The following is a 16,367-nucleotide window of genomic DNA, read 5'->3' as shown; positions in this document are numbered from 1 at the left end:
AGAAGACAAACTATTATAACAAGATTTCTCAAAAGCCAATGAGAAGAGAACAAATACCTAAAGGGAAATGGGAAAAAGATGTGAGTCAGTGATTCACCGAAGAAATATGGGTAGCAAGTGCTCATATCTTTTACTACTGCACATTCTTTCTAACGGGTCAGCAGACACATATTGAAATGAAATAACAGAAATCAGTTTCATCCTGCTTTGGCCAGGGTATGGCAGCCGACTTCACAATCAGAGGTGGGAGCACATATGAGCATAAGCTGTTGGAAGGGTCAGTTTGGTAGGTGCCCATCCAAATTAAAAATGCACCTGTCCTTTGGAGAACAATTCCAGACCTAGGAGATTACCCTACAGAATTACTTTCAAAAATGGTTAGAAATATATGTTGAAAACAGTTGCTCTGGTAATATCTGTAATGGAGAAAACACTGAGCATCCATCCTTGATGGTTAGATCAGTAAGTACATCCACGTGGGGCCCTGGTAACGCTACGTACATGAAGCTGCGTAAGACCATGATAACCAGAATGGGGTACAGCTGCATGAACTGACTTAGAAGGAGCTTCCTAATATTTTGTCAAGTGGGGAAAAAAAAGCTATAGAACAATAGTGAGTGAATGCACACATTGTCTGAAAATTTTTTTAAAAATTGATGTATCTTTATAATATATTAAAATAATATAATAAATAACAACATATAGTCATATATCCTATAACATATACTATAATAGAACATAGGTGTCTATAATAATATAGAAAATAAATAATTAAATTTTTTCTAACGTATATACGAAAATTTAAAGAAATGTAAAATATATACAAGAAAATCTTTTAAAATTCTAAAATGATATACCCTGGCATGCGGGGCTGAAAAGGAGACAGGGGTGGGTCCTTGCCTGCTTTTTACCATTTTGCCTTGTTTCTATACTTGACTTTTGAAATGGAAATGCCACATACAAATTTTTCATTTTCCCACGGCCTGGTGGAGCAGGTGTGTGGGGTATGGGGTGGGACAGGGGGCCGGAGAGTATGGCTTTTATTCCTCAGTCTTTTATTTTGGGGAAAACAGGCATGAGGCTCAGCTCCTTCTCAAGAAGAGTCGCTAAAGCACAAGCTTCCCTGGCACACAGCAGCCTCGTGCCAGTGGCTGGCTGGCTACAGACATATTAGTGACCAGGTATCGTAGGATGTGCTGAGATCAGACCACAAAGAAGAGCCATCAAGCGGCGGAGGGAGGCCCGGTGACTTGTGGTCATCTTTAGCACCTGGCACCAGCCTCAGCGACTGATGGCACCCCACAAAGGAGTCTTCATGTCCGGCTATCCTGAACTAATGCATCAGAGCTGACCGCGTTCCGGAATAAATTTCCAAAGTGCTAGACAGCGGCAGCTTAATTAAAAGACAGAAGGCACGGCTGAGCAGTTTTCAGGATCTGAAAATGATGCACTGCTAAGCACCAGGCAGCCAGCATGTTCTCTGAAAAGCAGCTCTGCTTCTCCAGGCTGCATGGGCTTCCACTTTATTTCGTTTGCTTAGGCGCTTTTTCTTTCTTTTCACTGCAAGGGCTTCTGGCTTTAGAGAGCTGCCTTCTCTCTAAAATCCCCTGAGCTACCATGTGCTTCACTCAAAGTCTCCACTGGGAAAAAGAAGGACAAATGGATACGTCATCATTTAAACCATCTTCACACCCCAGAGGTGCTTTAATGTCCTCCCAGAGGTTTTTAGATTGAAGAATTTGAGACTTTTGTGGGGAATTAGTTTGAGCCCTGTAAACGTGCAGATCTGAACACACATCCGGAATCTCATGTATTGGACACTGGGGAATGTATGTGTGTTGGGGAGTGAGGGGTACAAGCACGTTCATTAGTGAATGGAAAATGTATACATCAGATAAGCAATTTCTTTCAACTAATAAGTGGGCATGAAGCACATGGCAATGTCTTCTCTTGCCCGGGATCTTTTGCCTTCCCTCGCACAGACAGGGAGAGACGTCTGAAAGGTTAATAATAATCTGTTAAAGTTCAGATGGATCTTTAGGGAAGGTTAAAGGGCTAAAGTTTGGTGTAGCTAGATGGCAACCGAATGATCAGTAGCATAAATAGAATATTATATTCTGCATAATCATCTAAAGGATGCTAATTTTTAGTATAGCCTTTAAAAAAGGCTAGAGTATGATTTGGATAAAACTGAGTACCGTCACCCTTTATAAAAACACATGTATTTTCTGCCTGGTGGAGTACAGACTTGATGGTTTTTAAAATCTGAGACTGGATTTCTCACGAGTTGGCATATTACAATGGGCAGCCGATGTGTGATCATGGAATATAGCCTAGATTTAGCAATGGCTGAATTAAAAAATAATTCTGTGTCTACTACAAGAAAATCCTACCGAAGCCTAACAAAAAAGGATTTGTGGACCGTCTTCTGTTTCAAACTCACTGCTCCTCTTTCCAGCATGATCCCGGCACTTCAATTACTACCTATCTCAAAGGCAAACTGTGCAGTATAATAAATTAACTTTAAATAAAATTGATTGGAGAATTTGAAATAGTAAAAAAGCCAATTCTGGATAGCACTGGAATTATGTCTAATTATGTCTTCCTTAATTAATTAAGGAATTAATTAATTAATTAATGAAATAAAATTGAATTCTCTAAGTACACAAAAGGCTTAGGACATACCCAAGAAAAAGCTTGCTGGTGACCCTGGCAGACCAGGCTGGAGTTGAAATTCTCTCATAGGTAAAAGAAAAACCACGTATGAGTGAATAATTGAGAGTAGACTGTGTTTGTGTTTTCTTACCAGGCAGTAAAAGTCTGATCCTTCAGTCTTTTAGACACATAATTCCAGATGGTGGGAACTGTGATGGTTTGAAGCTGCGTGTACCCTAGAGAAGATCATGTTCTTAAAGTTAATCCATCCTGTGGGTGTAGACCTATTGCGGGTGGGACCTGTTATGTCAGTTGAGGCTGCCCCAGGTGGGTCTTAATCCTCTTACTGGAGTCCTTTATAAGAGGATGAAATTCAGAGAAGCTGAGAGAGGACACCCAGAAAACAGAGAGGAAACCTAAAGCCAGAAGCTGGAAGTAACGAAACCCGAGAAAGAAGGGAGAGACCACAGACGCCAAGGTTTGCCTGGCCGTGTGACAGAGGAGCTGAGGATCGCCGGTAGCCAGTCTTCAGGGAGAAAGCATTGCCTGTTGATGCCTTAATTTGGACATTTTTGTGGCCTCAGATCTATAAACTTGTAAGTTAATAAATCCCCATTGTAAAAGCCAACTCATTTCTGGTATATTGCATTTCGGCAGCTTTAGCAAACAAAATAGAACCCATGACGAATCACTGCACATTTCATTGAAGGACCTTGCAGTCTGTATGAACACTCAAAATCATGCTTTCTGAGTCAGGGCTAAATGCTTTTGTGCTATTTTCCCACTCAGGTAAACCACAGGAGGGGAAACAAAACGACTTATCCTGGTGACTGAGCCAGCAGGGAACCTCCAAACCCTGTCCCCTTCTTCCCAACCTCTGAAGCGAAGAAAGCGACCAGATTCTGTGAACTGGGTTAACTTTTTCAACGATACACACAGCTAAATATTTTTTAAGGATGTTGAGAACTGTGTGAAAATCCCACCATCACCTATTAGAGACAAGAGACCACAGATATTTTTTGCCGCTGTGGCAGCCTCATTAAGTCACAGCAGCCAGCAATTCCCCAAAACCCAAACAGCAGTTATCACTGGTGCTTTGTCATTGACGACAGTTTTGTTTTTATCTGGGCACTGCAGGAGGACCCAAAAGAAGTCAGTTAACAATGTGTGTCAGGAACTCCTAAGCAATGGTGCCAGGATAGGCTTTGTTCCTGTTTTTGAAACAAATGCTGCTTGGTACCAAAAAGAACAGCCTCAGACTCACAAAACACTCTTTGCTGGGTCCTGCATCCCCTACATCCACAGTTGGCACATGCCCATGGCAATAAGCTCCCCCGTGGCACAGGGGACAGGGGTCAAATAGCCCAAAACCATTTGAAACAAGATGGATTGTCTGTTCCAACTTCATCCGCTTGATATTTTGTATTTGGCCATCTATTTATTTCATATCTTTTTTAAAAAACAACCCTTTATTATAGAAAATTTCAAATAGACTCTAAAGTAGAGAGAAAAGCACCACAACCCCCCATGTACCATTCTGCAGTCCCGACAACCCTACACCGGTTGACCCTGCTCTACCCATATCTCCATAAGGGGCTTCTTAATTTTGTAACATAACCACAGTAACATCCTCATATATCAAAGGTAACATTAGTTCATTAGTATCACCAAATGGTAACTTTCTGAAGGGAGTTGACCATTTCTGATGGAATTTGATAGACTGCAAGAATAATTTTAGATACAGGATGAATGTTAAATTTATGTGTCCATCTGCTATCCTGATGGAACTTTGCAAACAGGCTTTTGTTTCTTGAGTGACTAAGATCTAAAGTTTAAAAGGCCACAGACTTAAGTGATAGAATTCCTTATCTTTACTCTCTAATTAAGTGGGAGAATTTTATGGGCTTGGATTTCTTTCCTTGTTCTTAATCTGTGTGCATCCCTCTGGGAGAGGGAGTAAGTCAAAATAGAGGTAGCAGCAGGGAGGAAAATCTACAGAACCCCCTGATGATTTCCAAACTGGGTATTATTGAGGGACTAACTGATAATTAGTTAAAACTTTATTTTTGGGTAGAGACAAGAAAACCAAACAGAACTGACAATCGTTTCCTAATAAAAGGATTTTCGACACACATGATTCTCCAATTCCGAGATGTCTATTCCCAAACAGGTTAAATAGGAAAACACAACACTGGAAATAACCACAGATTCTTTTCTTACTTGCTGCTGGTACAAACCTGTAGGAGTTCTTGAAGTGAACTCAGGATCAAAGTGGAAGGTATCTTCAGGCCTGCCCACGGCTGGTTTAAAAGGTGGTTTGATCTCTTTCCTGTACAGCTTCTACAAGGAATGCAAGACAGAGCAGTGAGTGAGAAACACCATGAGAAAATACTGAGGAATGACATAAATCTGCTTCGGGGATGAGAAGGATATTTCTATTACATATTATTTCAACTTTCCTCTAACAGAAGAATCTCTAAATGTTCTGGAAATTACAAAAGAGGCATAATTTTAGGTGCAAATGTGTTCTTTTTTAAAATTATCTTTTTTTCAAACAGTTTGATTCACACACCATACAATTCATCCTATGTGTACAATCATTGGCTCCTGCTATAACTCACAGCTATGTGTTCACCACCACAATCTACATTCCCATTTAGTGTTCTGATTTATCAAATGAAGTCATTGGAATAGGGCAGTGCTTTTCAACCATTTTTTTTTCTTCCTTATAACAGAATTATTTTCTTCAAGTAAAATCTTATAGGAGAGCCCCTCTTGCCCCCTAGCTGTGAAGATGGGGGTGGGCAGGGTGCAAAGCCCTGAGGTTTGCCTCCCTGCTCCCCACCCTGGTGATCTCTGAGATGCAACCACGAAACTTCAGCTCTGTGGGGGTACTCCATCGCCACTGGCTGGGAAAACCTCTAGGGTCTTTTCTCCAGCATTCCAGGGTGCTGCGTTCTGGGGCCATGGTGCTTCCTTTGGGAACCTCCTTCTGGAGGTCACAAGACTGGCGCATGTAGATGCCCTTGCTCAGGTCAGCAGAGGCTGCACCTCACCAGGCTCATCAGACACCTGCCTTCCAAACATGATGTCTATTACTGCCAATGCTCTTAGGGCAAAACTATTTGTTCTTTAGGGCTGATTCAGTGTATGGAAGCGATGAAGAGGTATTTGGAATGGTGCTTGGCAACTAAGGGGGATAACACTGTGGGTGGTAAGAGAGCCAAGTGTGATTCAAAAGATGGAACCCGGGATGGCGTGTGAGACTCTGAGAGCAGGCCTGGGAGAGCTGTTCTGGAAGCGAAGTGAGCAGGGGTTCCTGTAGAGATCACTCCTCTAAATGGAGATGGAGAAGCTTCAGCCCAGGGGGATTTCAGAACTGAGAGGACATGAGGTTTAGGGAAATGACATGAAGGAAAATAAGACACGGGTGATGCACAGCACGATGAGAGGTTGGGAACCTGGCAGGCTGGGGGAGCACCAGCAGTGGGTTTAGAAACCGAGAGAGCATGGCTGCTGCCTGCACATGAGTTCTCCGTGACGACCAAATGACAGGGGTCCTGCGAGGTGTGGCTACAAATGCACATTCCAGGCCCCTCGTTATTCTACTTTAAAAGGTGCTACCAGCAGTTCAGGGATCAGGTGCTCCCCAGGCTCAGGCAAGTCTGGGAATCTGATTCAGTGACTCTCGAGTCTACATTTGTCCTAAATCTCCCATTCTACTAGAAAGCTGATTCTATCATCCCAATTTGACAGACGAGGAAACTGAGGCAGGGTAAGGGCCCCGTCCCAGGTCAAGGGCTGCTCGGTGGCAGGACGGGCTGAGGCCCTGGGTCTCCTGACCGCGGAGCCAGGACCCTTCCTGCCGCACAGAGCACTGGTTTCTCGGGCTCCACGATGGACACGGGCAGTGATTTCTGGTCAAGCCGGAAGGGAGGATGCTGCCTGATGTCCCATGGCTTAGATGGGACGCCTGTCTTCAGAGCCCGGGTGAGAACTCGAGGCAGCTCCAGGGGAAATGAACAGCAGCAGGAGTCAGAGCAAGTGCTGTTTCCACCAAAGACCCACACACGGAGGGCCAAGTACCCACCTCGGATTGCCTGATCTAGAAGGAGCTCGGGCAGGCATATGTCAGAGCTTACGGCAAGCATCTGGGAGCCATCAGAGGAGAAAGGATGATTTGATTCAGCCCTGAATAATTTGGTTATTTCCTGCCCTTGGTGAGTAGCTGTTATTAGGCACTGGGTGACTCTTTTAAACCCTTTCCAGAAATAAGAAGATGCTGCTTTCTGTGGTGATGCTCTTGATGGTGGGGATAAACCTCTTGGATGCACACGCTTGTTAGAGGAAATCCAACAAGCAGAGGAGAGCTCCACTATCATTTACATGCTGCTATGACTGGGAATCATGGCTCTCTGGCTCTGCTTTACGCTGTCATTCCGTACCCCCCAGCATCAGCCACCCACCATTTGTGCTATCGGAGCTGGGTTATTAAACCAATGTCTGTCCTGCTAAAGTAAAAATCAAATCCTCTTTCTCATCATGCACACTTTCACTTGCTTCTTTCCACAGTGGAGGGGTCAGGACTCCAACTTTTATGACGAGGGAGAAATTATTTACACAAAGGCTTTCCATCTTTAAAAAAATGGTGATCACTTAATTCAAATGAGAAAAACGTTGCCTTTGCAAAGCCGAAGCTTACGAAGTTTTTAGCTTCTTTCTTCCACCCCAGCCTCCTCTCTTCTCTCTACTGCCACAAGGAACTTTAAAGAGAGTAAGTCTTTGCACGCTTGCCTCACCTTCACAGTGGTTGATAAAATAATCCCTGTACCCAGTGGTTCTCCATGGAAGGTGATTTTGCCTCCCAAGGGGACAGACGTTTGACAGTGTCTGGAGACAGTTTGGGTTGTTGCAGCTTGGGGGGTGGTGGGGTAGAAGCCAGGGATGCTGCCCAGCATCCCACAAGGCATGGGACAGCCCGACCCCTCTAGCAAAGACGACGGGTCTACACGGTCAATGACGCCCATGTTGAGAAATGCTTGTTTAACCCTCAGTCCTTCTTTCTCTCTCTTCCATTCTCTTTCTCCCTTGTGTCCCAGGCAGTCATCAACAGTGCAACTTTAAAGCCAAGCTTATTAAGAAGCAGAGACAGAATGTCCTGGTGATCGGCCACTTTCCTTGGAATCACTTCCTCTTCCTACAGAAATCACCAACTTGTGTGAGCCTCCCAGGCCCTGAGAGGCCCTCTACCTGCCATTTGCTTTACTTCTCCCAAGGACTAATGAGGTGGGCAGTGTGTCTCCATTTGACGCGTGAGGCAACAGAAGCTTCGAGAATGAGAAACAAGCTGCCTTAGCGATCACAGGCTTTATCTTAGACCACTGCAACGCCAGGGCCACTTTCTTTACCCCAAACTCTTCTATCTCCTTCACAGAGAAGAGTTAGGGTAGTTCACAACAACCGGCTGACACTTGGGGATGAGATGTGTTTTTTTCCCCAACTTTGGGATTTTTACCCATAAGGAAACGGAGTGAATCAAAATCAGATCGATAACTTAGCAGCGGTGCTCCTGTGAACTTCGGGGTTGAGAACACCCTGTCTTTCCAAGTCAAAGTCTAGTAACGAGCCAGGGGAGCTGGAGCTGATGCTGTGTCCCCCGGTTTCACCCCGTCGGGAAACCCTGAGCCACGCGACTCGGTTCATACTTGATCTTTTGTGCCCTGGCAGGTGGCCTGCTTCTTTTCTGTCCCCACTTAAACCTTTCCCAGGGCTGGAGGTCAAGCCACAAGTGCCAGCTGAGCTGCAGACAGAACCCACATGGTGTGCAATAAACTCGATTCACCTGAAAGACTCTGAACTTTACAGGAGAGTGCATGCAGGTGCCTGTGGGGCTCGTTTCCTTGAAGCCAACCCTAAAATGACCAGAATGGGGACATGTGAGCAGATGGGGTGCTGGCATCACTCCGTGAGCTGTCCACACCTGCACGCGCTGTGACGCTGGTCTGCGGTGACAGCAGCTCCTGTGAACCACACTCTGTCCGGAAGGGGCAATCCCCGGCAGGCGGTGTGACCGTGCAGCCACCTGGCTCCTCCCGTCACTCACCCCGACCCTGCCGATGGCCTCCTTGGTGCCCGTCGTCACCAGGACAGCTTGCCAATTTATTCCCATTATAGAAGAAACATTTTCGAAAGTGCCAAGATGTGTTCTGATACATGCTTTTTCCTTCCCCTGTGTCCAAGCCTAGGAATGGGGAAAAAATAATCTTGCCTCTCGGACTGTAATGTAAAGGAACAGACTTCAGGGCGAAATCAGAAATGGGGTCAGCAGCATTTCGCTTCGGCATTTTGGGGTGACGAGGTTCCCGTTCGTGATCACGACCTAGATTTTCCCTCTCTGAGACTTGGAGCACCTCATGCCTGCACTGTCGGGAAGAAAGTGGGGGTCCCGTGGTGAAATCCGCTTGCTGTCATTTCAGATCGCTTCATTTGTCCCAGGAGCTTATGACGACAGGAGTCTCGTAGTGACGGTGAAACGGATTTCACAGCATGTAAGGCATGCGCTAGGAGACTGAGCGGGTATCGGAAGATTTTATATATATCCAAAGACCCTCAAATAAGTAAGGGAAGGTCGGAGAAAATAAAATAACAATGTTAACTGGACTCTACTAAAGACTCTTGTAATGGAACAGGAAACAGATTCCAGTTTGGGGCCATGGCCCTGCACATTTGCTTTCTGCCATCAGTTTGGCTCTTGGCATTTCAAAATCAGTACACTCTGATATGCCAAAGGGCATTCCTGAAATGGCAACGTAAAAACATGTGGACTCAAAGCGATGACCAGATGGGAAGCAGCATCAGGAAGGAGTTAAAGGATTCCCTGCACATCAGAGGTAAATGTGATGTCTCAGTGACACGTGGAGTGGAATTTTCCTGACACAGGTTTTCCCCGGTTGTAAGCTATTTCACCAACAAAAGCTGAAATGTACAAAACTGCCAAGTCAGAGGCTGATTATTCATTCTACAAAAAGAGTCACTGTCAGATTCCTTGAAAGAGTGGGCTCTCCTGGCATATCTAAAATAGGGATAAAAGTCCACAAAACTATCTATTGATAATGGATGGGAAAAGCTGCACATCCGACAGATATGCATGTGCGGGGCCGAGGGCTCCAGCGACGAAACCATCCAAACCCTCTCACAGCAGCGGGCTTTCTGCAGCGACGCTGTCGATACTCACTTGTGGGGGAGACAACCTGGAATCCTGAGGACCTGGGGATCCGTACCGTGCTCCTGCCTGTGTGTGTGACAGACGAGCTCAGGGGCCTCTGGTGCACACCTCAATAAACCAAGTGACCTGGAAGATTCTTATTGCTGCTCCGTGCCTCAGTTTCCCCCTCGGAGTCCCTCTCACCTCACAGAATAACACTTGATGTGCTTGAAGGGGTTTTGGAACATAAAAGAACAGTGCAAACACAGCAACAAGGAGTACAGCAGTTTTACCAAAGGTTCTGGTTGCGGACAGGGTTCCAGGAACCCAAGAGGTTGACACACAAACGTCCCTCTGCCCAGTGACTGTGCATCCTTGCGAGCTTCATTCTCTGCTCGTTTTAGCCAAGGTTCTTAGTGTGAGAGGAGCCAAGGCTGATTTGGAAGGCTTTGTCTGCTTGGCTTATGTGTTCTGAGGTGATTAACTTTTACTAAGCTTATTTTAGATTTGTAACCAATTTGTGCTAATTCTGTGTTCTCAGCATTGCTTTTGCCACCAGGGAAAAATAAACACAGCTTATATCTGTTGGACTGTACCAAACTCTGCAGAGAGGTATTCTGTCTATAATTAACCTGTAATTTTTCATTGTGCTAGTCAAAAAGAGCAAGCTTTCAAAAAGAAGGCACCTGAGCAGACACTGAAGTGTGAGCCTCTGGAAGCAAGTTAAAAAGCAGAACCTGAAAAAGGGGAGGCACCTGTCCATGCTTTTATTCTTGATGGACTTATTTTGTTCTAGCAAGTCACCCAAAGATCCCAGAGGACAGCTGTTTGAGGACAGGTTTTTACTTAATGACAACAACAACAAAAAGCTGTTGGGCAGTTTTAGGTCACAGAAGGAAGCAGAAAGAGAAACAAATATCCTTATATTTTCCACATTGGATCCTGAGGCAAGCACTTGAATAAAGTATCCTGGTAGACATCTACTCATCCCTGAGTGTTGGCACTGCAGAGGCAAAGCCTCCTGGAGTCAGCAGCTTTTGTTAGAAAGGCTCTACCATGACTTCAGTTATCTAAGCTGCTGAAAAATACAATGGGTGCACTATTAAGTAAAACGACCTCTTGAGTCTCTATCAACACATCTTACATTTTAGTATCTGCCTACAGCACCGGTCAATCCCTGGTCTGGGTGTGGTGACTGGGGGTATGGGTTAGCCATCCAGATGTAGCAGCTCCTGTGGTGCCTGATGGGAGATGAGACGACAGGGCTGGTGGGATGCGTGGGGTAAAGGTGCACTGAGATGGTTGAATTGTGCAGCTAGTCCCCAGGGCGGGCTTGTAATGGCCAACAATAAGACTGTGGCCCCAAATGCATTCTTGTAGAGACTGTGCTTCCCCATGCCTATGCATCTTTGTTGGGAATAGCTTTCCTGTTTTCCCCTAGCCCCCTCTCCTTAATGCCCACTCACATTCTTTGAAGAGTGAGCCAGGGCATTGTCTGTCTCTGACCGGACACCCACCCCATATCCCACCTCCACCACTGGGCGGACACCCTTGGAATCCCATTGCAGGTTGTGTGTATCTGTCTCCCCTCATCTGTGAGCAGCTCCAGGATGGGAGTGGAGTCGTCCCATCATTATATAACTATGTCCCTGACACCTCACTCCTGTGTGACGCATGCAAGCACCCAATTATTACTTATTAAATGAATCAACACACAAGTGGAGCTTCAGAGCTCTTCAGGGACTCACTAGCGCCTTCGGTTGAGAGCGCTGGATGGAAGAAGAGGCTGCCATTCCTCTAACTCTACTTGCTTACCCTCTGACAGAGAACTGATGAGCGAATATGACTCAGGTCTAGTGAGTCTGACGGGCGCCTCTTAGAAACAAAACAAAACAAAAACAAGACAAACAAATTCTAGAAGCAACGAGAGGAATGTAGAAACCTTGACACCAGTCTCATAACTTTTCGAATAATGCAATAATGCCAGCTACTCAGCTGCAGGAATCCAATGACCATGTTTGCACTGACAAGGACTTTGCACCCCGACAATGCAGAGGCCAGGAGCAGACACATGCACTGGAGCCCTCCTGCTTTGCAAGGCTGTGCACAGACTGGCTATTCCCACTAGGGCCTTGGAGAAAGAAAGAAAACCAGCTTCTGCTTGGAGCTCATGTGGACGTGGGCATGCTCAGATGCATGTCAACCCAATCTCACACAGTTTCAGAAAACCATCACACTGTTAAGATCCCAGGCATTCGACAAAGCCTGTCTTGGTTCCACTGGCAGCTCTTTCCTGGGCACCCCACTCCTTCAGAGTGGCCCCACTTCTTGGCTGAGATGAGGTTATAGAAGCACCTGTCTGCAACACTTGCAAGCAGTTGCTACTTCACCAAGTCCTTTGCGTTTGAATGGTCATCTTGGAGCCCAGGCAGTGGTTGGGACCTTCCCTTTCCCTCCAGCTGCAGTCCCTCAGGATTCCTCATTCCACACTCCTCCTCTTCCCCCCTGCAGCTACAGACCCAGTCATGTCCAGCTCATCTTCCTCTCTCCCCCCACCCCAGCAAGGCCAGTTCTCAATTTTCCCAAGGCATGGTCTTCGGTGAGAAGGCTGAGGGTGCAGCAGAGAAAGGGAATGACGGTGAAGATAAATCTTTCTCCACAGCTTCTACTCTCATTTCCCGAGAGCCTCACATGACCCAATCCCTCCATATTCACTCACTCACTCACTCATTCATTCATTCATTCATTCAACAGATATTTATCAAGTGAATTCTGTGCCCTGTGGAACCTACAGAAAATAATAATGAACATCATAAATAAGTAATATTATGTAGAAGCTGATGAGGGATACAGCAAATAGGCAGAGTGAGCAAGGGGGATGGGGAGTGCTGGGTGAGGAGCTGTAATTTTGAAAGGGGCAGGCAGAACAAACTTCATTGAGAAGATGAAATTTAGGAAGAGACTCAGAGGAGAAGATGAGGTGAGCCATTGAGCTATCCTGGGGAAGGGGGTTTCAAAGACAGAGGAGGGGCTGGAGCCAAAGCTGGAGATGGGAGCGTGCTTGGCAGGATGGAGGGGCAGCAGGTGGCCAGCTGGCTGGAGTGAGTGGGTAATGGGGGGGCCTGGATGTCCCTACCATGGTCCCCTTTTATTCCCTACTGCCTCCTCTGCTTCATTTTTCTTCACAGCGTAGCATTCTCTTCATGCCATAGTATGTATCTGTTTACTGTCTATCTAGACTGCAAGCTCCATGGGGGTGCTAGGGTGTTAGGGTGTTTGGGCTTTGGGGTGTTAGGTTCAGAGCTCTAACCCCAGCCCCCAGGAGGTGCCTAAACCCGAGAGAACACCCAGGAACTATTGCTGAGTGCCCGGGAGAAGGGATAACGAATGAGTGGAGCTGACTGCCCAGTGGGTTGGGGAGAGGGTGTGACACAGCGGGCTACACTGCACACAGTTGCCAATGTGTGTTCCCCCAGGAGAACATCCCCGTGGGGGTGAGCTTCCCAGGCTCCCGAGTGTTCAACATGCCTATGGGATAATATTCAGGCCCCTTACAAATTAAAGAGTCTCACCTGAGAGCTAATCACCATGTACAGTATAGTATCCATGGAAAATAGATTCAACCTTATAGATAATCCACTAAAAATGATCATTATGGGCTCATTTGTGAGTTGAAGGCTAGCTGAGCTCCTTATCAGCATAAACTTCCAGGAAAGCTAAGTAAAAAGTGATTTCAAAAGGAGGCTGTGGTTTTCATTTCTTTGAAGTCCTCTACTTTCATTCTCTCTTTCTTTTTTAAAATTGGATTTCTATTTGGTCTCTGAACATGCTTTTTCACCTGGCTGGGAGGTCACAGATATCCTGAAGTTGCACATGTTTCTCTCTAATCTTACCTTTGAAAAGAGGTCTCATCTTATTTTATAAAAGTTCGATAATAAGAACTGTAAAACTAGGCTTTTAAAAAATCCTCATATAATTTGAATGCTTTCTTGAGGCTCAGGTTGAAAGAGAAGGAGTGTGCTATAATGAGTAAGGTCGGTGAGCTGTGTGAACAGCTAGTTTTGTTCAGGACTGGTTTGGAAACATTGAAGACTGAAGGATTCGGGATGGGCCTGCCTGCCTGTCTCAGCCACAATTTCCATACCTTCCTGAAATCTGTGGAAGCACCAAACTCCATAGGGACGTAAAAAAGACAGAGAGGAACGGCAGAAGTAGATACTATATTCTGTCTTATAAAAGGGCTTTTTATTTTATATTTTCACATTCAGTTAAAACCCTCCAGGTTAATTTGTTAGCTCAGGAAAATAAAATCCTCAGTGTAATTGTTGTTATTTTAACCTAAAGAAAAGACCCAAAGGACCCTGACATCAAAGGCCGTGTGTATTCCTTTGGATACCAGAAATAACCCCAGGTTTTTCGATGGAAGGCTTTCCCGCAACCCATCTGGTAGGTGACACGCCAACAATCTGATGCTATGAATCCTTCCAAGGATGGCCGACACCCTGGCAGAAACAGACGGTTGGTGAGAAGTGAGACACCGGAGCTTCCGAGACAATGTCTGGCGAAAGCACCATAAATTTGGGCCTGAGTCATTTCCCTGCATGGAGAACCGGAAACCGAGGCAGCACTCTTGATTCCTTACTGCCTAAAAACACAGCACTGCCTTTTTGTAAATGAGACTTCTGCAGGAGTGACTGACAACATGGACGTGAACCTGATTAGAAGTGGAAAAACAACACAAAGTCTGGGACTGCTCAGATGTCCTGACAGTAAAGGATCTGCTGCCCCAGGGAATGGTATCTGCTGGGCGGCCTCTTGCTAGATTGCAAGTTGGTCTCTTCCTTAAGTCAATCAGGAAAGTGCTTGTCCTCAAAGGGGCTGGATGATGATTGCAGGGAGAGCACAAAAGAGAGTTAACAGGGATGTCGAGCCCATATGAGCAGGCAGGGAGAGGGTGGTTACTAATTTGTGCCTCTGAAATCCCCTCTGGATCCAGGTGACTTGGTCTACGTTCACATCTAACCTGTTCTCAATCTGGAAAGACTGAGAAAACTGCTCTGTGCCAAGAAGCTTCCGGTGCTCACCTTGATCCCATCTACCCATCACTGGTTGGCAATCAGGGACCGTGGCATGCGACTTACATTCCAATCTATGGTGACAAAGAAAGGATGACGCTTAATTTCCTCCACTCCATCGAGGCCAGCACCTGTCGAAACAACAAAGCAGAGGCTTTGTGTCATCTTTGACAGCAAGAGGGGCTGGTGGAACCTGCAGAGAGGTCTCGGCACACTTTCCCTGGAGAAAGGCCTCCCCAGGCTGCTACCTCGGGCTTCTGGTCACCCACCCGGCTCCCCGTAGCCCACCACACCCTTCATCCAAGGCAGCCTGCACCCCAGGCCCGGCCCAGGGTTGTGACGTTTCCTCTTTCTGGTGGTGGAGGAGACCTGGGCAGCAGAGGATGTCAAAGAGAAGGGTGGGACACATGAGCCCTGGCGAGCAGTTCATGTGCCACGTCACTGAAGAATTCGGGAGAAGCAGAGCGGTCTATCGTGGGCACACGGATGTCCGTGCCAGGATGGAAAACGCAAATGATGGCAGGAGGAAAAGACTCAGCGTAGAGCACCTGGGTGCAAGCCTGCTGTGGGGTTTGAGGAAGAAAAGGGGAGGGAATTTAAGAGAATAGGACGGAAACCTGGAGAAGGATTGGAGCCTGGCCTTGTTGACATGCCACTAAAAACCTGGGACACCGTAGACATATCACGACATAGGTCTATTTTTATTTTTAAAGCTTGAAAATGCTGAAAAATATTTTTGCATGGTTTGTTACTTCTATCTCCCTCATCCTTACAAAAACCCTAACTTCCTAAGGGTGCTGTGTTTCCTCCGTGTTTTCTCCTGGATGGGATGATCAGAGAATTCCACCAGAATCAGACGGGAATTGGACCCCGGACAAAGGTGGTGGGCAGCAGTGGGGCTGGGGTTGGCTCCAATCAGCCGCTGTCCTACGTCTTTGGGGGGAAATGTGTTCTGAGCTTTGAATAACTCACTTTGTGCATGGGGTGGCTTGTCTTGGAGGCACAGGTTCCCAAGTCCTGCACGCAGAGTTCCCTTCCCACACTGACTCACCCCGGCAGGCCTCCCCGGGGCCCAGCTCTGCTCGGAATCAAAATCTCTTCTCACTCTTCCACTCTTGCTCTGCTGCACCCATTTTCCACATCTAGGTTTCCACTCCTGAGGGAATGTGAACCAGTGGAGAGTGGGGCTGGGTGGGGAGACGTGAAGGACAGGGCAATGTCGCCCTGAGAACATTCTGGTTACTGCAGAAGCTGTTGGTCACGCACTGCTGTGTGAGGTGCTGCATGCAGAGCTGCACACCGCACTCCTGAGCCCTGGGGCCTCGTTCTCCGGCCCTGCCAGGGTGGGGGGCTGGCCGGTCCCACAGGACGCTGGGAGGGCCTTGGGACGCCATGTCAATGGTGCTGTCACCACATTTCATATCCCAACCCTC

The 16,367-nt window shown here is 46.6% G+C and overlaps 1 protein-coding gene across 5 annotated transcripts in view; it reads right to left on the bottom strand.

The window, feature by feature from the left end:
* RPS6KA2 (ribosomal protein S6 kinase A2) overlaps nucleotides 1-16,367 on the bottom strand; it is a 482,219-nt gene that overhangs the window by 41,195 nt on the left and 424,657 nt on the right. For all 5 annotated transcript variants that reach the window (XM_037817711.1, XM_037817713.1, XM_037817714.1 and 2 more), the window contains 2 exons: nucleotides 15,001-15,065; nucleotides 4,893-4,995 (listed from right to left, as the gene is read on the bottom strand). In XM_037817711.1, the coding sequence (XP_037673639.1) occupies nucleotides 4,893-4,995; nucleotides 15,001-15,065 (168 nt within the window). The remainder of the gene's footprint in view (nucleotides 1-4,892; nucleotides 4,996-15,000; nucleotides 15,066-16,367) is intronic.

Source organism: Choloepus didactylus, chromosome 24 (genome assembly GCF_015220235.1).
Source record: "Choloepus didactylus isolate mChoDid1 chromosome 24, mChoDid1.pri, whole genome shotgun sequence".
NCBI classification, from domain to species: Eukaryota; Metazoa; Chordata; class Mammalia; order Pilosa; family Megalonychidae; genus Choloepus; species Choloepus didactylus.
Note: the sequence above shows the minus strand (reverse complement) of the source record. Positions and strands in the feature narration are given on the sequence as shown.